Here is a 19380-nt window from a genome sequence, read left to right as displayed (position 1 = left end):
TTTTGAGGTTATAACATTACAATGTCAGGTGGGACGAGACGGCTTGTGCTGTTACTATGGAAATGTCCCAAAAAGTTTCAGGAACATCAGATATTCACATGGAGTTGATCAGAGGCACTTTAAACTGAGTTTGAATGGATTTGGACAATTCTGAAGACACATCACCAGTTACAAGACGTGCTAACGTTTTTTTCAGCACACTAGCGTTTGGGAGGTCACGTTAATTTATTCCTCCAGCAATGTTAAGAACAGTATTCCCCAAAACAATATCTACCAATAATAATCCATCACATCAATTGGTCGTCTGGCTTTGATATTTTAATCCAAGTGTTGGATTGATTACAATGTGAAACCAATGTGCCATATGAACTCATTTATTTGAGCTGCTGAACATTGTGAAATGAAAACACAGATCCAGTAGTATGGCTTTTGAATAACATGAAAATTCTGCCCTCTGGTGGCAAAAACCGAACTTCACAAAAGCAGCCTCTTTTGTATTGCTTCCTTAAGTAATTAACTTTTTCTTTTAAAACAGTATTCCCCAAATCTCGCAATACGTGTTACAGATAAATTGCCCTTTATTACATTTATCAATATTTTACAAGCAAAATAACATAAAAAAGGCAAAATTAAATATCAGACGGATGAGGCAAACATGTAGATACAGATTCTGCATTCTTCGGACATCCATCACTTGATCTGAAAGACAAAACAAAGAGCAATGCATTAGACTGACATCTAGTGATAAAGCGAGGAAAACGTGGGCTCAGATAGCTTACTCAGACTTTGTCGATACCGAGCTCTTCGGGTGTTGAAATTCCGAGCTCGTCTAATGTTGGCCTAAGTTCCTGAAGAAGGTATGGGTAGATCTCTTTGTGTGGGCCAGCTTTATCCTGAGAAGGGTAACAAGTTAATAATCAACTAGATAAAGATAGATGGTGATGGGCAGCGTATCCTCTCACCTTGACCGCTTCGAGAATTCGGATCGCACTGGCCAAGTCGTTTAACCTTCGACAAGCTCGCAGCGCTGCCTCGAGAATCTTTGGCTCGGGTACCAGATCGTAACCAACCAATGTATTCATCCCTGAAACGCACAATTGTGACACACTTTAAAAACTTTTCCATTTGCAGACAGAATGTAATGTATATTTACACTATAAACACCATTTTTCTTTGGCGCGTCACTCAATGTCGTGTTTTGTGTGCATGCTTATCACATCACAGATCATGCATCCCTTTTCTATAGCACGTTTCCTCATCTCACTAGGGTTGTAGGTGAGCTGGAGACCAGCTGACTTTAGGGCAAGAAACCTAGACTAGCTGCCAGTTGGACAATATACAGCCTTCAATGAACCTACAAGATATGTTTTTGATATATGGGCAAAAACAGCAGCTGGAGAAAATCCACGCAAACAACTCACAGCTACCTTGAGACGTCCTCATATCTGACGATGTTTACCTTTTCTCAGCTCCCACGCATCGATGTCTGGCTTGTTGAAATAGGTGACCCAGCGTGCATCAAACTCCTCATCTGTCTCCTGTGTCCCGTGGGAATAGCACCTTGAGGCCAAGACACCTGCCAGGGGTCAATGATACAGAATCTCCATTTAATGCACTGTAGGTAACACTGAAGGTCACATTGTCTGCAGTGAATGAAAGACACCCAGTAAGATTGTTATTTTACAGTTTGTCATAAAGAACAAGTCTTATAATAGCTTATCACTCCATGGCGAAGGGTGTCCTGGTCAGAGGGGCAACGCGCCAACAAATTAAACCCACGTTAAAGTTAATCAATAGCCAATGCAACACGATAGCATACGTAAACGTCATAAAACCATTTTTTGATATCCTGGTGGAGGGAAAAGTGACTTTGTTAGCGCAAACTGTTAGCATTAGCAGCACTACCAATAGGCCCCACGCATGACACTATCAACTGGGTCACGGCAAGGACACGCGCCGAACCGAGCTAACCAAAAAGGCCTTAAAAGGCCATGACGCCCAAATGTGAAACGACTGGTAGTAGTTTGAGTTGACTATACTCTTATCACGCAAAATAGTGGTAGGTCTAATTCAGTATTTGTAAGCAATAGTTGGGTGAGCTAACGTTAGCTAGCACAGGAAAAGCGAGGATAGCCTGATGTGTCCGCTATAAGTCACTGCAACTTCCTTAGCTTCTAAGGTAACCGCGTCGAACAAATATTGGTAAGAAATACCTTGGCAGCCCGGTTTTGTACGTGACAAACTCCGAACACCGGAGAAAGACAAGCGGACGGCTGCTCTGAACATGATGCAGGACAGCCAAGCTGCAACCGACCGGTCAATTTTGAATGGCAGCAGAAAGCTCCGTCTTCGCCGCTGACCAGGGCTGTGACGTCACCGCTCTTGTGCGCATGTGCGATTTTTTTAAATTGACCTAGAAAGACTGACTGCAGGACTTACCTGTCTAAGGAGTCTGCTGTAAACAAAAAAGAAGAAAAAAACATTTTTGTCGTTTTTGTAAAACTGTTTATCTGACCTGACTGTTGCACATTAGTAAAATTATCACTGAAAACAAAAACATTTCTTTGGCACCATCTTGTACACCTAGTATGATTTTTTTAAGAAACCACATTGCGCCAGAACAAAACAACCAGACAAATAGAATGACAAATGGGATGTCAATCACAGCATACACTTGCAGGCACATTCACGTGATTTCATCACATATTTTCTTGATTAATTAAACTCCCCTTTAACTGCAAGTAAGCATTTATTTCTACTGTACATACCAAATCTCTTTTAACGTGGCAAAATAAAAACACGATACCCACAGAATGTTCCAGGGCCCTAAATCAATTTATAAACACTGATGAATTAAGTTACTTTTTATTCAAGGCCATTTTTATTGTTAAAGTAAAAACACATTAAAAAAAAAAAAATCTCCACACTTGATTTTAGTGCTCTCGCTCACTCGTGTCTATTGCACTTCTTACTGCTTATGTGTATATGCGAAACAATCTTGCTAAAATCGAGTTATCCCAGTAGAACAGATATAAATGTGGACATACAATATTTCAACAAATTAACCACCAACATGGAAATCTGGCTGAATTCATGGAGCACATTTGCTTCAGTCCTCCGGGCAGAGTTTCTTAGCTGCCACGGAGCATTGCGGCGGCCTGAGCATGGCTGTGTACATCCCTATACCCTCTGAGGGAACGCTGGTTGACTGGGGAGGCTGGTATCCAGGCTCCTGGGAATTGAGAGGGTCTTTGGAGAGCAGGATACAAATGGCCGGGACGGTCCTCTGCACGGTTATCCCCGGTGCTCCTTGTTGCAACGCTTCCCAAACTTCATCCACGGTCTTGTAGTAGAGTTTGGACACCTGGTGGAGCCCTTCCACTTTCCGTTTGAAGATCTCCACACAGGTGATGGTCTTGGTGAGCCCTCTGTCCGAGCCAGTGAAGACCACCTGTCTCGGTGACCGCCCGTGGTTGTCTCGAGCCTCGCCTTGCATGCGAGCTGTTGCGAACCGCAGCAAATTGCGGATTTTGCTTCCTTCTCTTACTCGCATGTGGAGAAAGTCTGTTTTGAGTCCAGGAATGGGATAGGGACCGCTGTCTTCTGTGCGCCTGACTCTCCTGAAGTTCTTCGGACAGAGTGAAGGAGGTAAAGATTGAATGGCTGGGTTGAGTGAAGTACTTGAACGCACCTTCTGATGTATGGCTTCAGTCATCCTTAAAAAACTGTCAAAAATTTGAAGGAATTACGTCTCGGAGCTTACAGCTTCGAATAATGTTTTCCAGAAGAGTTCTTCAGAAGTCCATCCTCCGTCTTCTGCCAATTCAGCATTCCTTTGTTCTGAGATGACCGTGAAGGTGAAGTAAAAAGGATATTCCTTCTTCGAATTCCTCCGACGTGAAGAAAAAGATGCCCTTGCTCGATTCAGCACCGAGGACAGCTGATGCCCACAAACACACACGAGGCTCCGACCGTTGAGTGGCACAAAGAGCTCTTAAAGACACATGCAACATTTTGCCTCATTGAATTCTGCCATTGATGTCATTTATTGAGTTGACCAGCAACTTTTGTGAGAGCCTCAAGCTCCAATGTGGTTGCTTTCATTTAGCAGCGGAATACATATGATTTAATGAGATGCACTCAAATTATTTTAACTCAAATGATTATTTCATTTTTTGCAACATTTTTTTAATTGATCTATTGAACAAAATGTTTTCTAATCTTTCAAATTTCTTGAATTAGTGTGGGTTACATCTTTGTTGACTTTTCATGTCCTTTACTCTATTGACACCGTATGGTATTAAAAAAAAAATGTCTTCCTTTGAGCTACCAGGGATATTTTACCTTCTTTTTAGTCTGTCAAGTCGCCCGCTGGGCTGACCCAGAAAACACCAGACACTTCGGGCCTCTTGTAAATCAATAAGAACATTTAAACCTTGGAGCAGCTACCATTTTGTGGAGGTGTGTAAAAGCAACAAAAACAGGTTTGTCCTCAGGTGCCAACAATGCTGGCGAGGGTACATTGGGGAGGCAGCTGTGGGGCTCATATGGAAGCACAATAGTGTTCTAATTTTGCCTTTCTGCCTCACGGGATAGAACGCATCTCCTGTTATTTGCTGATATGAACAATGAGCACAGGCTTTATGATTTCCTTTGTGTCTTTTGGGCCAATAAAAGAATCTTGAATATTGTCTTATTATGTTGCCTGGTAATTTCTCTTAATACATAAAACAATAAAAACACACGTATGTCATTTTATCAAGAAAATGGGAATTTTAAAGGTCTTCACAGCATATGTGGAACATGTGTATTTTTTCAGCTGGGTTTAGTTGCAATGACTTCTAAAATTTGGTTGTGGATGGCTTCTTCCTGAGTATTGATGTGGACATCCCCCACGCAACCGTTTTCATACCTGAGAGACACAAAGTCATGTGTGTTGTTGAACCAAACAGTCAATCTGGACTCAAGACTCACATCAGGTTGTTCTTACACAAAGAGGAAACGTGTGCACACGTGGTCGGGAGTGGGAGACATCCAGATGTTCCCGTGCTTTTTGAGCTCATTTGACGTTATGACTGAGCCAAAAACAAACGCGTTTTACTGTATGCAAGCATTACAAATGTTTGTTTTTAAATATTGTTTTGCTTATATGTACCTTCACAAAGTGCAACACAGTTTAAGTTGCTGCTTTGAAGAAACCTGCAAGGGAGATCCTATAACAAAGAGAAAATATAACGTGAAATGACAGAGTGGACATCTATGAAGATACACGTAATACTTAAAAAAAAAAAAAAAAAATTACTTGTTGGATTATATTTATGTGGTTATACTTCTTCAGAAGTTCTTCCTTAGTGGGAATCTGGTGTTGTCCCTTGCCCATGTCTGAACATAAAAAAGGCACTTTGCAAAAATCTAAAGGACTTAAATAAAAAAAAAAAAAAAGAAAATATGTAAATTCATACCAGAATATCCAAAAGATATGCTTGAGATGGGGCTTAAATAGATCCCTTTGCCATACGCAGCTCCATGCATCTATCAAAAAGAAACAGGTGTAACTTGTCAGACTTCGAGGTCAACGACATTTGAAATCTGAGAGCTGCTTCTTGATTTCTGAGCAGTCTTGGATACACCCCATTAAAATCACATGTGACTGATTTCTCTTAATACTAATCCTAAATGATTTAACATGACAGGAAACAGATATGCCTATGCAAAACTGATTATGGCTACACCATTCCTAGGAAATCACAATGCCCTAATTTATGGTATTAAAGTAAGTGAGGTCTAAGTTAATGAATTCCAGAATTGTCACCTACCCCTTACCTGTAATTTTGTATTGGAGGCATTCACAAGCCCATTTCTTAAAATAGAATGCCAATTTTCAATGTGAGAACCACTGGGAAATGAAAAAAAAAATCTTATGAGTCAACAATTCAAGATCAGAGTTGCATCGATGTGTACGAACGACAGTCGATTTTTCTCACTGGAAAGCAAAGGTGCTGCCATAGAGTTTGCGTGCAGTTTGAAAGCGAGCTTCTTTGGTCGGAGGGCTGCTGATGAGCAGGAACTGGTGAGGTGTGTGCATAAATGACAGTTGCTATAAAGTGCAGTCAACAAAGAATGACATGCCGGCATGTAAGTACAACACAGTTCAACAATGGCTCCAACATGGTCACTACATTGTCCTACCCTGTTGGCTGGAAGCTTGACAATGTGAGATCTGTTGCTTGATAAAATCCTAATGTCAAACATAAGAACAATCAGATGACATCTTGATTGTTGGTCATGTGTCTGACCGGCCACAAGATTAGGTACACTCACACAACATGATTAGATTCACCAAAGTTCCCTCCGATTAATTTTTTGTTTTTATAACATTCGGTGCAATAATTACAGCACCAATTCCTGCTGAAATGATCTAAAATTTTAGTGAATTGATTTGTTATAATAATTATTATTATTTTATTTCATTATTTTTTTCTGCTTCAAGGTGAGATTTTTCACATATTTAAATTTCAAATGATTATTTTTTTTTTTTTAGGTGAGCATAATAAAATGTTGAATATGCTTTGAATCTTACCATTGCAATAAAGGAATGGCGAGAGGGTCTGTCTTGTCCATCTGCTTTTTTATTTCAGAATATGAACCCTGCGTGACAATAATAACCAAGTCAAGGTAATCCCAAAAAATTATTGACAGGTGTCATTTACCTGTGCCATGCTCCGAATTAGCAGGACACTGTCCAGGGCTTTTTCCAGCCTTTCGTAACTCTTTCTCTGTGGAGAGACAAAAAGAAACTTCATTGAATCTTCAAAGCGTAAGTCGTCAATAATATGAGCTGAGTTCTGATAATACCTTAGGACTAAAGGCCAACATTTTGGGGTTCTTTGGATCAACCACAGATGGGTACGGTTCAAATATGATGCTTTTGCGAGACGACTGCAGAGCTGATCTGCACATCGCCACCAGCAAGTCGATCACCTGTTGGATGAAGATTTTACAAATGGTATTGACGCAACTTTATGCAACATAATAATTCGGTGGTGCGTCATTGACCTCAGCACCGGTGGCCGTCTCCTCTGTGGCTCCTGACATGGCCCCCATAGCGTGAAAGGAAAAGACACACAGTTCCCTGGTGCAAACGGCGGGCTAGCGAGTCACAAGATCGATTTTTCTCTTAGTATTTTGTTTCAGTGCAGTTTTATAAATTTGCAAATTTTTGACCTTCAACAGGGGGCCATTCTGAAAAACGTGTCGCTCGTCACAAAACACGCAGTATTCATTCAACGTGGGGATTCTCTGCTCTGCGTACCTCATAACCTGTGAGCACAGCAAAGCAGAATCTGATTTCATTTATTTGCATAAGCCTTTGAATCGAATTTCCTTCAGAATAATTCTTGCCAGTTGTAACTTGGAAATCGCCATTACCTTTCGTTCATGTTTTGATTTGCTTACCTGCACCAAGAAGCCATGTTGTAGAGTCGGGCTGGTCTTGCAGTGCCCTATGGCCTGAGAGAAGAACAGCAGCTCTATCAGCTGCTTAGTGCTGAGCTGAGCTGATGACTTCACTCCTGACACGGCAACCCTCTGTGGAAGAAGTCCAGGAAAAGGCCAGGCATAAAACATCAGCTTTGAATACTTTGCTAAAACATTCCGAATTTTTTCCTCATCTTTTTTTGTGCACCTGCCATTACATTCACACCTGCCCATTGGCGGAGCTAGAGGGGGTTCCACGGGGCTTTGCCTCCCTTCCGAGGTGCCATGTCAGATATTGTCTTTTGGTTATTTTCATATCTTTCTTATTTTAACACATTTCCACCCATCCCCAAGAGGAACATACATACAATACATCTTTATCAGCGTTTATTGAAGAATTTGAGAATTTTAACTCTGCCAATGCCCCTTGCTTATTAGTCTGTCTGTATTATTATTATTTTTTTAATTTCTGGTGTATAAAGGCAAACGCAAATGATGTCATTGACAATCGGCTTAATTCAATATGCAGTATACATATACTTTGTATATATTTCTAGCCTTGAGCTGACCTTGCTTGAAAATCTCAAGTGGCATAGCTGACCTTTCCACTGGGTGTGTAAGTGAAGAGTTCTCCCGGTGGATTCTTGATGTTGTACGACGTTGTGTGATTGGCAAAATGATTCCGTCTCATGGCGGGCAAAAAAATTCTTCCCCTCAGGCTGCGGTCTTGCAGCGTGTTTGATCTAAAAGGGAGAGTTGATCAGGAAAGTCTGTCACAGCGACATCAGATACTTTGCATACTTGGACAATGGCAGCCAAATGCTGAGTCTTGCACGGAATTTCTTCATGGTTCCACCAGGTCTGAACCAGCTGTGCCTTTTCTTCTGTCTCACTGTAATGTTCTCATTGGTCAGATGGTTCCACTCGCGGGAGATGAAAACTGCTAAAACACTGTGGAACAATCTTAAAAGATTAATCTTTCAGACAAAATATGAACATTGACCAATGGTGCTACCTTTGCAGTTGTTTTCCAAGATTAAAATGATGTCTATTAGATGGCTGAAAGACTTCAACGGATGGTTCTAAAGTGAGGAGTCACAAATTATCATCATGGAGAATGCTGATGTCATATAGTTTGCAGGATAGAATCTCACCTGGTCCATCAAGATACTGAGATAGAGACAAGTGCAGGCGAACAATGATTGGCTCGGATGTATGAACTCTCCAGGCCTTAGCCACGTCCTCCTGCGTACACCAAGAGCAAACAATATATGTGGCTCACAGCACAGGTGGATGAAATCTTTATATATTTTATTTTATTTATATATTATTTTTATCTGTTTTTTTTAAATCATTTTCTTTCTTTAACTTCATATAATAAATATATCCTGACTGTCTCACTGACCAAAACCCTATAACCTATGGATACAAAATGTCATCAGACGGATTGAATTAAACTGGCACTAAGAATGCATTTCCCAAATATATGTACAGTACATTAGACATATTATGTTGCGACATAATACCGTAATGTTCACCACATGGGAGTGATTGAGTGAGCATGTTATGATTGTCATGGGATCTTGTTACTTGTACTCCATCTGAGTGGCAGTGATTTGGCATGTATGTTGCAAAGACATATATCTATATCTTTATATATATAATATATATATTTTTTTTAATTGGTCTTTTTTTTAACTTACATTCAAAACGTTGGCGTTAATGTTCAGATCAACATCCACTTCATCGATTGATTGATATTCCCTGAAATGTGCAGAATGTAGGCGAGATTTAAAAACACACAGGAAAGATGAATGCTCTTTCCACGTGACTGATGGTTTCGGTGTTTACCCGATAGTGACGGAATTATAAGAATACAGACTCCTGACTGTCTCGATGTCTCCATCCAGTCGGGGATGGCAGATGGGTTCAATGATACAGCTCCCCTGATGGGACAAGTACAAGTGTCCCCTTTATTTCAATCTATGAGACAGCCGCTACCAACAAATTGCTTCATAAATGTTTACATATGCTGTCTCTTCTTCCTCTGAGGCAAAATCTTCCTCACTTTCACTCCACTGCTGCCACTCAGCTTCCTGAACAGGAAAACAATTGATCCATTCATTCATTCATTTTCTATATTGATTATGCTTACTCGGCGAGGCACATTTCAACATTTAGAGCGAGAGAAACAGAAAGACAGAGCGAGTGAGAAAGAAAAAAGCCAGTGGTAGTCGGGAAGTATATCGTACACTATTTTGATTGATTTAGGGCTATACAAATAAACTTGACTTGACTATTTTAACACCAACAATAGTAATTACTGCAACAGCAACTTGAATCAATACCTCAATCAATAAGCATCATTATTTTCGCATCGGAAAGTCAGATTCTTGGGCCGAGCTCTTAAATCGATGTAGTGTAGCGTGGTGGTAGTTAAATGTGTTCATTACACTTTTTTTTAATGAAAGAGTATAAATAAGTCATCTGGACTCACCATGTGCAGCAATATTGCACTTCATCAACAAAAGCGGATAATCTATACTGGTCTGTGGCTAAGGAAAGGAAAGGAAAGAAAGACTGAGATTGAGATTTTACACACGGTTCTCGATATGTAATTTGATATTCATGATGTCACTACTTACCTCCTTTCACAGAGACATGGGGAGCATACACATTTGTGACTTGATGAAAAAGATTATATCCAGAGATCTACTAGTAAATATAAAGAAACAAAACAAAAACATGCTCCCAGTTTGATGGCTCGCTCGGTAATGCGACTTTAGCTGTCCTCCTAGCGATCCGAACAGCAGGATGTCACACATATTGCGTCGTGGACTCAATTAGCTGCCGCCATTCATTGACCTGGTGATCTCCATAATCTGAAACCGGCAATGTTTTCTCTCCTGTCAAACATGACAACACTAATCACATTTTCTCCATTAAAAGTTGAGTGCCATGATGGGCTTTAGGACAAATTGGCAGATTTAAAAAAAAAAATTCTTCCCTGGCCTGAGTGTGTCCATCTCCAGACTGACCTTAATCAGCAGTTAACCCCTGTGAGTAGACGCCTGCTGCTCCACAGTCTGGTCAGATTACACACTTTAAGGCCTTCATACATATGTGCACTCTCATTAAGTGCTTTTCTCAGCATACTGTAATCCACTTAAGAGAGTGTTTGGTAGTGGTGTGCTTTTTTTTTTCCATGCTCATTAATCCCTCTGAATTGTTTATTGGCGTAATTGAAATAGGTGTAAAATAATGTTATGAAATAAAGTGGGAAGTGAGATACAGTTTGGACAGACTGTGGTGACAGAAATGTTCTTAAAAAAAAATGAAGGCCCATTTCCAGTAACCGTTAGGTCAAATTCTTAAATCAAAATCAAAGTCTAATAATTGATTTTTAAAAAAAACGTTGCAATTACAGGATGTTTGCGTAAGAATTGAAACGCATATTGAGGATTCCAAATGTTCCTGAATTGTAACATATTGATGTACACAACTTTTTTTAGCTTCTCTATGGGTTAATGCTGGGAGAAAATGTGTCCACTTCCACTGATCATCCACAAGAGGACACTGTTGTTGCGAGAAATAATTTGATGTAGATTCAGTTGGTATTTTGGACAGAAAATGGATTTTTCCATGCCGATTACATACAGTATAAATGAATCAGAATAATAATTTCGCCAACAATAAAATAATAGCTTGTTGAGGAATGGTTTACAAAATATACAATAAACATACATGTGTCCAAAAAAATCAATGACATTTAAAATGTTACCATTTGGGACATGGTAAATTGAATTTAATGAAAATGCTCCTGTGTGATTTTAGTGGGTAGAAAATTATTGCATCAAACTTGTCAATCGTCACCGCGCCTCCCGCAATGTAGTAATTTAAGCCAACTACTATATTTTGATGCAATTGACTCGCCAGCGTCAAGTGACAACAACTTTTGCCCTTTGAAAGGTGTCTACCAGTAGTGGCGGAGTGATTTCTTACCAACTAGACGACCACCGCCTCTGTAGCGCACTACATTCTTTTAGTCACAGCAAAGTAGTTCCGGTCAACCAAGGAGCATAAAAAGCAGCCGCTGCAGGGAACCCAACGGCGCTTTGGTTCCCTGCAAAGTTCATCCCAAAGGTGAGTGCACATACAAATTGTGTGTGTGTTATGAGAAACAGTTGATTTTTTTTGTAATAGTCTACAAAAAACAAATCCCCTTATTATAATTTAGCTACACAGTAGACAATATTTTTCTCCTTCAGTCTACCTTTCAGTACTTATATAGTACTCAATACTTTAGAATTAGTTGATAAGTTAAATTCAGTCATTTGTTCATTGTAACTATGTAAAAAATCTTACCAAGTATTAATTAGCACCTTTAAATTTAACACATAAAACACCTTGAATTAAAAATGATTGCAATTATTTCTATAATCATTTTCACTAGATGATGAATTAATTGGTTAGCTGTAAATGCAAATAATTTTTATAATTAAACCGTATATTGAATCAGTATAATTTGAAATTTACCCCAGAAATAAATGAAGTTTTTCAACACTCCTTCAGCCTTTAATATTTTCTTCCAATTTGATGATATATGAACAACAAATCTAATTTTAGCATAAGACTTTTGCGCAGTGACTTTTCTGTGATTACATAATTTCAAATGTGTGCTATGAAAAGGAAAACACAGTCATAGCATGCATCCACTGTCCAGAAATATTCCCAGGTGGTTATTTTCGGTCAGTGCTGGTGAGATCGGTGTCCCAGCACGCTCGGTGTTTCCAAACACTGACTCACCGACACTTGGTCGTCAAGCGTACAGCACCAGTCGTGAAGTCTCGCTTCACAGCAGGCGCAGTCCTGTTTGTGAGTGTGATTCAACCTTGTGTCAAAAAGTGACCTGCTTGTCTTCTCCACATGAACTCCCAATGGAATGTGTAGAGTGGAGCCAGCCGGGCACTTTGCTATCCTTGTTGCTTTATGCACATGGGCTGTTTGATCAGCTCGCACGAAAACCTCGCTGGGCATCGGTCCACCTCTGCCATCCATGTCCTTTTTTTAATTTTTTTTTTTTAAACTATTTTTTAACTATTACTATACTTTTACGTATACTATTAGTAAGTACTTACTATTTTGACAATATTAATCATGTACATTTCCTTGCACATTATTGGCTAGCATTATTTTGTCCTATATTTAATAACTCAAATTTAATCTTACATCACAGTAAAGCAACAGAGGGTATTCATCTCTACCAATCAGAATAAAATGTAAAATCCTAAAAATATGACGCAAAAAATGCATATTTAATATGCAAATAAAATATTAATCATGTACATTTCCTTGCACATTATTGGCTATCATCATTTTGTCATATATTTAATAACTAAAATTTAAACTTACGTCACAGTAAAGCAACAGAGGGTATTCATCTCTACCAATCAGAAAAAAAAGTAAAATCCTAAAAATATGACGCAAAAAAAATGCATATTTAACATGCATATTTAACACTGTCCAAAACTATTGCTTTTTATCAAATCTCCAATTGAACTCGGATGAATGAATGAATGAATGAATGAATGAACGAATGATTGAATGAATCCACATTGCCGTTATCGAAGGTAAATCAATCACGTCTTCTTACCTCTTTCCGCAGGCATAATCCCGAAGGCACGTGTCCAATCATGTTGAAGTCTAAGGAATCCTCCATCATGCACAGCCAGCAGCTGCACGCCGCTACGGCCGACACGTTCATCGAGCACATGTGCCTGCTGGACATCGACTCGGAGCCTGCCGTGTCTCGGAACACCGGCATCATCTGCACAATCGGTCAGAAATACACACACATAGGATGTCAATGAAAGTCTGTTTGACTGACCATATTTGTATTTTTCGTCAAATGTTCTCATGCAGGGCCTGCCTCTCGGTCTGTGGCCATGGCCAAGGAGATGATCAAGGCCGGGATGAACATTGCAAGAATGAACTTCTCGCATGGCACACATGAAGTGAGTGCACTGGGTGACCTCGGTGACGGTGACGTCGGAATTTGTACGATAAGTCTTATCACTCATGGTAAAAGCATTGACGAGTAACTTGGTAACAACATAGAAACATGAGAATTTTGTTGAAATAGTTAAAGAAAAAAAATCCTATTTATACTAGCGTGGTGGACGACAACTTGGCATCGCCACTTGTTGCTAGGCTGAATTTGTGGCCTATGACCTATGGAAACAAAATGTCAGCTTCACATACTAGACGGATAAATTTTATCTGGCATTAAGAATGTATTCCATAAATGTATGTATAGTACATGAGACATATTATGTTGTGCCAGAATGTTCACCATATGGGAGTGATTGAGTGAGCGTGTCATGATTGTCATGGGATCTTGTTACTTATGCTCCATCTGAGTGGCAGGGATTTGGCATGTATGTTGCAAAGAGGGTTGAGGGTTGGCAAAAAAAAAAAAATATCCCCGTTGACCTGTCACCTTTTATAAAGGTCATACACTCGCTTGCCTTCACTGTCACCTGAGTGGACCGGCGCAGTAAGAACTTTCACATGGTACTCAGTAAAGGTTAAAGGAAAGGTGACTTTCGGTGATTGACTGCCGATGTAGGAGTGTAATGTGGAAGAAAAATAGTTTGTGCAGGTTGTCAAGGGTTGTTAACCCTTACTAGATGAGAGCTAGAACAAGAACTTTTGAAATTGAGTGACACAAATTAATAACACAATATCAGAGCGAGAGAGAGGAACAAGGTCGCACTAAAATGGAAAATTACAGATTTTACAATTGACAACAAAAATATTCAATGAGTGTAAAAGCATTGGTTTATCTTCACAGGTGTTCCTAATCTTATGGCTTGTCAGTGTACAATATGTGTTTTTATTTGCAGAATCATGAAAGTAAACTAGATGCACAAATTGTTTTGGGAAGGACAAAATGAAATTGACCTCTGCGTGGTCACTTGCCAGTGCGACTATAAATAGTTTGAGACGCAGAGAGTTTACATGGAGGCATGTGTGGACTCGTTGCTCCTCTTTCAACATACATTGAGAACATCTTGTCCAAGTATACTTCCTCATATGGTAAATCATTTAAAACAAGAGAATAGGTTCTTCAGAAAACAATTTTGAAATATGTTGATGCCTCCAAGTGTACACAAACAGCCCATGTATACACAAAGCATTGAGGAAATATTCTGCTAACACCTCAAGCAGCTGTTTTGGGACAGTGAACTGCGTCACAAGCTAAAATTGGTGTTGCAGTTGTCGTTCAGGATTTACACCTCTTTGCAGCTCGGAATAAGAAAGCAACACACTGCCCATACCTATTGAGACTCTGTTTGTTCACATACAATATTAGACACAAATGTATTGCTATATTAGTGTAAATACAACTTACCCACTGGTTGACAATTTAATTGGGCTTTGGGCTCAAAGTTAGCCTTGAATGTATGTAGCTAGCTTGAACCGTATTGTAGCAAAAATGCTCAAAGTTAGCCTTGTATGTGTGGAGCTAGCTTGAACCGTATTGTACCAAAAATGCTCAAAGTTAGCCTGGTATATGTGTGGAACTAACTTGAACCGTATTGTACAGAAAATGCTCAAAGTTAGTATGCGTGTGGCTAGCTTGAACCGTATTGTACCGAGCAGCCATGACGTAGATACAAGGACCATTTTCCTACACTGCAATAACTTCCATTTACATCATCATATTCTATTTCCCACCACATCAAGTTCTACTACACCTGACCTAAGGTCAGATCTCATTTTGTTTTTCCTTGTTTTTAAACTTGCGCAACAGTACCATGCTGAGACGATCAAGAATGTCCGTGAAGCAACTGAGAGCTTTGGAGTAGGCTCGCTCAGCTACAGGCCAGTGGCCATCGCTTTGGACACCAAGGGACCAGAAATCAGGACAGGGCTCATCAAGGGTGTAAGTTCTTCTTGCTAAGTATTCATCACAACCTTAGAAGAGAATGAAGGTTATCAACATGCTTTTGTTCTTGTTGCTCAGAGTGGCACCGCTGAGGTTGAGCTGAGGAAAGGTGACACCATCAAGCTGACTCTTGATGACAGTTACAAGGAGAGATGTGATGAGAAGACACTGTGGCTCGACTACAAAAACATTACCAAGGTCGTCCAGAGCGGAAGCCACATCTACGTCGATGACGGGCTGATTTCCCTCAAGGTCAAAGACATCGGTAAGAGCTAGGGTTCCAACTGCTGGCTTTTATTTCGTTTTGAGTTCTGTCTTTTAAAAATTAATTAGGTTTTAAGCATGGTTTGTTTTTATTTTTATTTTTCAAAAAGCTTCATCTCAGTTCTCTGTTGATTAGTTTTAATATTAGTTTTTTTATTCATTTAAAATAATTGAAGGAATTAATTGACAAAGACAAAAACAAAAGACATTCTCATTAGAATCATTGTTTTGTTAGTTATGACTATAACATTTTCAGTTTCAGTAAATATTAACACTTAGTTACTGTAGTCGAGTAGATTTTTCATGTATTTGTGCTTGAGTAAAGACTTTTACTCCCCACTATTTCAAAAAGTGTTTTGAGCATTCATAGATAACACACCATGACAAAAGATGCAAATAGTGCTAAGTGAATTTTTTCGCCTCGAAGGTCACGACTACCTGATGTGCGAGATCGAAAACGGCGGCATGTTGGGCAGCAAGAAAGGCGTCAACCTGCCCGGCGCTGCCGTCGATCTCCCTGCTCTGTCCGAGAAAGACCTCGATGACCTGAAGTTTGGCGTGGAGCAGGGCGTCGACATGGTGTTCGCTTCCTTCATCCGCAAGGCTGACGACGTTCACGCTGTGAGAAAAGCTCTGGGTGAGAAGGGCAAGGACATCAAGATCATCAGCAAGCTGGAGAACCACGAGGGAGTACGCAGGTAACTTGATATTTACCTTTTAGTGATGAAAGATGGAGCCGCTGCTAGTTGTCACAATTGCCCTTAATAATTTCAATTCCCTTCGTCGCAGATTTGATGAGATCCTGGAGGCTAGCGACGGCATCATGGTAGCCCGCGGAGATCTGGGTATTGAAATCCCAACGGAGAAGGTGTTCATCGCTCAGAAGATGATGACCGGCAGGTGCAACAGGCTGGGCAAGCCCATCGTCTGCGCCACGCAGGTATGCCACATCCTTGCAGTGACGTTGAGCTTGCGACGTCATCATTTTGTGGTTGCCACATTCAGATGCTGGAGAGCATGACCAAGAAGCCTCGTCCCACCCGCGCCGAGGCCAGCGACGTCGCCAACGCCGTGCTGGATGGCAACGACTGCATCATGCTTAGCGGGGAGACGGCTAAGGGAGACTACCCTCTGGAGGCGGTGCGCACACAACATATGGTGAGTGGACGTCTCAGGGGATGGACCAAAAAAGTGCCTCCTTTCAATATTTAGTCGAAGGATTTGAAATTTCATGGAGATGACCTAAGGGAACGCAACCAGGTTTTTATTATGTTCAGATCGCCCGTGAAGCCGAAGCCGCCATGTTCCACAGGCAGATGTTTGAGGAGCTGCGTCGCACCTCCCACCTGACCCGCGACCCCACGGAAACCATCGCCATCGGCACAGTGGAGGCGTCCTTCAAGTGCTGCGCCAGCGCCATCATCGTGCTCACCAAAACCGGCAGGTCAGAATCCCGCCACCACAGTAAATCCCCCCCTGGCTTGAGTGAAGTGAGCCACTTCTGACCTTTTGGAAGCTGAACCCTGACATTTTACATGATAATTTTAACTCCCTGTTCGTTCCTCTCATGAAGGGAGTTCAACCTCCAAAAAGCATGTGATACAGGCAGCTGTAGGAAAGCGCTTAGGATTGATAGAACATCACAGATCAGCATTTTTTACTGCAGTTGGAGATTTCCTGTAGGTTCTGATTCATGGTGTTGTGATCTCGGCAGAGCTTTATTGCATTTTCTACTTCATTGTTTCGTCTTGCAACTTTTCAATTGGATTCAGCCTCACCGATGTCAGCAAGTTGTTCCCAGATGTCAGCGTGCCTCGAAAAGCCCCAAATGCCTCCCGACTGTCCACTTCCTGGCCAGTGATGAAATGCTGACCGACAGATAGCATCTCACTTTTAGGAGAGCGACAGAGAAAATACGTACTTTGATTACTCGTCAACTTGGAAATACAATCAAACCGAATGAGGGATGTTGAATTTCCCTTAGCTACTGTACATTCAGTATTTGCAAACAACAAATATTGTCAGTCAAAAGAAAATAAATTCGTCTCTCGTCGCTCCAACTACCACCATATAACCGACTTTAAAATATATTAGCAGAGTAAGCCAAAGTGTCCATCAAAAACAACTTGAAGGTTTCATTCCTAAAAAATATATTTAAAATGAAATGATAATTAATAATTTTTAAAAAAGAGTTAAAGGTGCTGGAATGCAGCATTTAATTGTCTTTTACAAATTTAAATATTTACAACTATGAACAAATACGATGAATACTGTTCAAAGACATATTACTGTTCTTGGTAATGGCAATGTGATGTAATAATGCAACTAAGGTTGAATTGACTTGAAGGTAAATCTATTCTTGATGCATTCATCTTTTGTAATGAATGAAATAAAAGAACTTTTACTTCTGACAGCAACAATATTTTCTAACTACATTTCTGTCCAATGTTATGGAAAACTTACTTGGTTTGTGCTCCTGCAGGTCTGCTCACATGCTGTCCAGGTACAGGCCCCGTGCTCCCATCATCGCCGTGACCCGCTGCCGTCAGGCTGCCCACCAGGCTCACCTCTACCGCGGTATCTACCCCGTGCTCTACACCAAACCCGCCAACGACGTCTGGGCCGAGGACGTCGACCAGCGTGTCAACTACGCCCTGGAAGTTGGTGAGTGAGAAACAAGGAGAAGCTGCAGTGAACTGTTCAAAGAAAAGCTCCGTAAATGTTTTTGCTCATAAAATCTCTTATGTTGTTACCTGTGTAGGCAAACACCAAAATTTCTTCAAGAGCGGCGACGTGGCCCTTGTCGTGACCGGCTGGCGTCCAGGTTCCGGTTACACCAACACCATGAGGGTGGTCCTCGTGCCTTGAGCTCCACTTAAGAACGATATTTACCCGCCCCTTCGTGCTCCTCACATGTAACCTTCCTGAAGACCACTCATTCAAAAAGTTCACATACTAACTCAAGTATCTAAATTGTGCTGATGATGTGATTTTATAACTTGATCGCCCTAACAGCTAATAGTGACTTCATTTACCATTGTCCTATTAATGTCCAACTTGCACTAAAACTCAGAGGAGTTCGGTAATTGTTTTTGGGAAAGAAAAAAAAAATACAGTGTAGTGACCAAGTGTTATCATGACATCCAATAAAAAGAAATCTTAATTTTTGTTTCTCCTTTTATATGACGTCTGCTATTGTATTTAAAAAAAAAAAAAAAAGCTTCTGGAATTAAGCTAACAAGCATCATTGAGCAGATAATCATTTATTGCATTGAATCCCATAACCTAAAATAATAAAATAGAGCTAACATACAGTATGTTAGCGGTACATGCAGGTAGGAGATAGAATCCTCAAATCGCAAAGGCAACAAAAATAACAATGACTACGTATATAGAAATAGATGCGCGTCCTTCCTATGAAAATGCACACCTTGCAACCCCTCGGCGACCTTCTAGTCAAGCCGCCTCTGGTGTTGTGGGCTCGGAGGAGAATAGTAATGAGGAATCGATCGAGCCCACCGGCAGAGGCTGCTTGACCCAGTCGCAGCGGAACTCATCGTCGAGATCCACAAAGCGACGACTAAACAACTCCGAGGATGCCGAGACTTGACTTGTCCTTAACGGCGAGGTGCGACTAAGAAACATGTACCGATTAACACAACAGGATTGAGGATTCGCTCGGTGTTTTT

General features: G+C 40.6%; 4 protein-coding genes across 4 annotated transcripts; 1 reads left to right on the top strand and 3 right to left on the bottom strand.

Annotated features, from left to right (window-relative positions):
* Positions 1-358: 358 nt before the first annotated feature.
* cox5aa (cytochrome c oxidase subunit 5Aa) lies at positions 359-2381 on the bottom strand. Its single transcript, XM_085914253.1, has 5 exons — positions 2214-2381; positions 1460-1576; positions 963-1084; positions 780-893; positions 359-699 (listed from the first exon to the last, which is right to left on the bottom strand). The coding sequence occupies exons 1-4, from the start codon at positions 2284-2286 to the stop codon at positions 780-782; spliced, it is 426 nt and encodes a 141-aa protein (XP_085770379.1). The 5' UTR covers positions 2287-2381; the 3' UTR covers positions 359-699.
* Positions 2382-3091: 710 nt separating this feature from the next.
* Positions 3092-3715, bottom strand: LOC147055591 (ribonuclease P protein subunit p25-like protein). The gene is given in 1 exon segment (XM_085914888.1): positions 3092-3715. A coding segment is annotated over 1 exon segment (624 nt).
* Positions 3716-4815: 1100 nt separating this feature from the next.
* Positions 4816-13171, bottom strand: LOC147055590 (protein mono-ADP-ribosyltransferase PARP6-like). Its single transcript, XM_085913729.1, has 22 exons — positions 13130-13171; positions 9504-9572; positions 9328-9422; positions 9180-9240; positions 8631-8721; positions 8492-8558; positions 8278-8427; positions 8078-8219; positions 7456-7587; positions 7225-7320; positions 7057-7149; positions 6856-6981; positions 6711-6776; positions 6581-6648; positions 6190-6238; positions 5985-6097; positions 5824-5896; positions 5463-5532; positions 5303-5382; positions 5156-5213; positions 4991-5075; positions 4816-4912 (listed from the first exon to the last, which is right to left on the bottom strand). Exons 1-22 carry the CDS (start codon positions 13169-13171, stop codon positions 4816-4818), a joined length of 1923 nt encoding a protein of 640 aa, XP_085769855.1.
* LOC147055589 (pyruvate kinase PKM-like) lies at positions 11599-18839 on the top strand. Its single transcript, XM_085913992.1, has 11 exons — positions 11599-11619; positions 13142-13314; positions 13399-13490; positions 15293-15424; positions 15506-15692; positions 16119-16389; positions 16481-16631; positions 16697-16849; positions 16969-17135; positions 18174-18355; positions 18453-18839. The coding sequence occupies exons 2-11, from the start codon at positions 13170-13172 to the stop codon at positions 18557-18559; spliced, it is 1587 nt and encodes a 528-aa protein (XP_085770118.1). The 5' UTR covers positions 11599-11619; positions 13142-13169; the 3' UTR covers positions 18560-18839.
* The last annotated feature ends 541 nt before the right edge of the window (positions 18840-19380 follow it).

This window comes from Syngnathus leptorhynchus, chromosome 6 (genome assembly GCF_054491065.1).
Source record: "Syngnathus leptorhynchus isolate UIUO chromosome 6, UIUO_Slep, whole genome shotgun sequence".
NCBI lineage: Eukaryota > Metazoa > Chordata > Actinopteri > Syngnathiformes > Syngnathidae > Syngnathus > Syngnathus leptorhynchus.
The sequence above is the reverse complement of the archived record's forward strand: the minus strand, read 5'-3'. Positions and strand labels throughout refer to the sequence as shown.

What these genes read in the sequence shown, in the direction of transcription:
- cox5aa (XM_085914253.1), bottom strand. Translation starts at nt 2,286, where the DNA reads ATGTTCAGAGCAGCCGTCCGCTTGTCTTTCTCCGGTGTTCGGAGTTTG. An exon ending in TACAAAACCGGGCTGCCAAG is followed by an intron (nt 1,577 to 2,213) that starts GTATTTCTTACC and finishes GACCCCTGGCAG; the next exon opens with GTGTCTTGGCCTCAAGGTGC. An exon ending in TGCGTGGGAGCTGAGAAAAG is followed by an intron (nt 1,085 to 1,459) that starts GTAAACATCGTC and finishes TGTGCGTTTCAG; the next exon opens with GGATGAATACATTGGTTGGT.
- LOC147055589 (XM_085913992.1), top strand. Translation starts at nt 13,170, where the DNA reads ATGTTGAAGTCTAAGGAATCCTCCATCATGCACAGCCAGCAGCTGCAC. An exon ending in GGACAGGGCTCATCAAGGGT is followed by an intron (nt 15,425 to 15,505) that starts GTAAGTTCTTCT and finishes CTTGTTGCTCAG; the next exon opens with AGTGGCACCGCTGAGGTTGA. An exon ending in CAACTACGCCCTGGAAGTTG is followed by an intron (nt 18,356 to 18,452) that starts GTGAGTGAGAAA and finishes TTACCTGTGTAG; the next exon opens with GCAAACACCAAAATTTCTTC.
- LOC147055590 (XM_085913729.1), bottom strand. Translation starts at nt 13,171, where the DNA reads ATGATTGGACACGTGCCTTCGGGATTATGCCTGCGGAAAGAG. An exon ending in AGACGGCCACCGGTGCTGAG is followed by an intron (nt 6,982 to 7,056) that starts GTCAATGACGCA and finishes TTCATCCAACAG; the next exon opens with GTGATCGACTTGCTGGTGGC. An exon ending in GCCATTCCTTTATTGCAATG is followed by an intron (nt 6,239 to 6,580) that starts GTAAGATTCAAA and finishes GTTTGACATTAG; the next exon opens with GATTTTATCAAGCAACAGAT.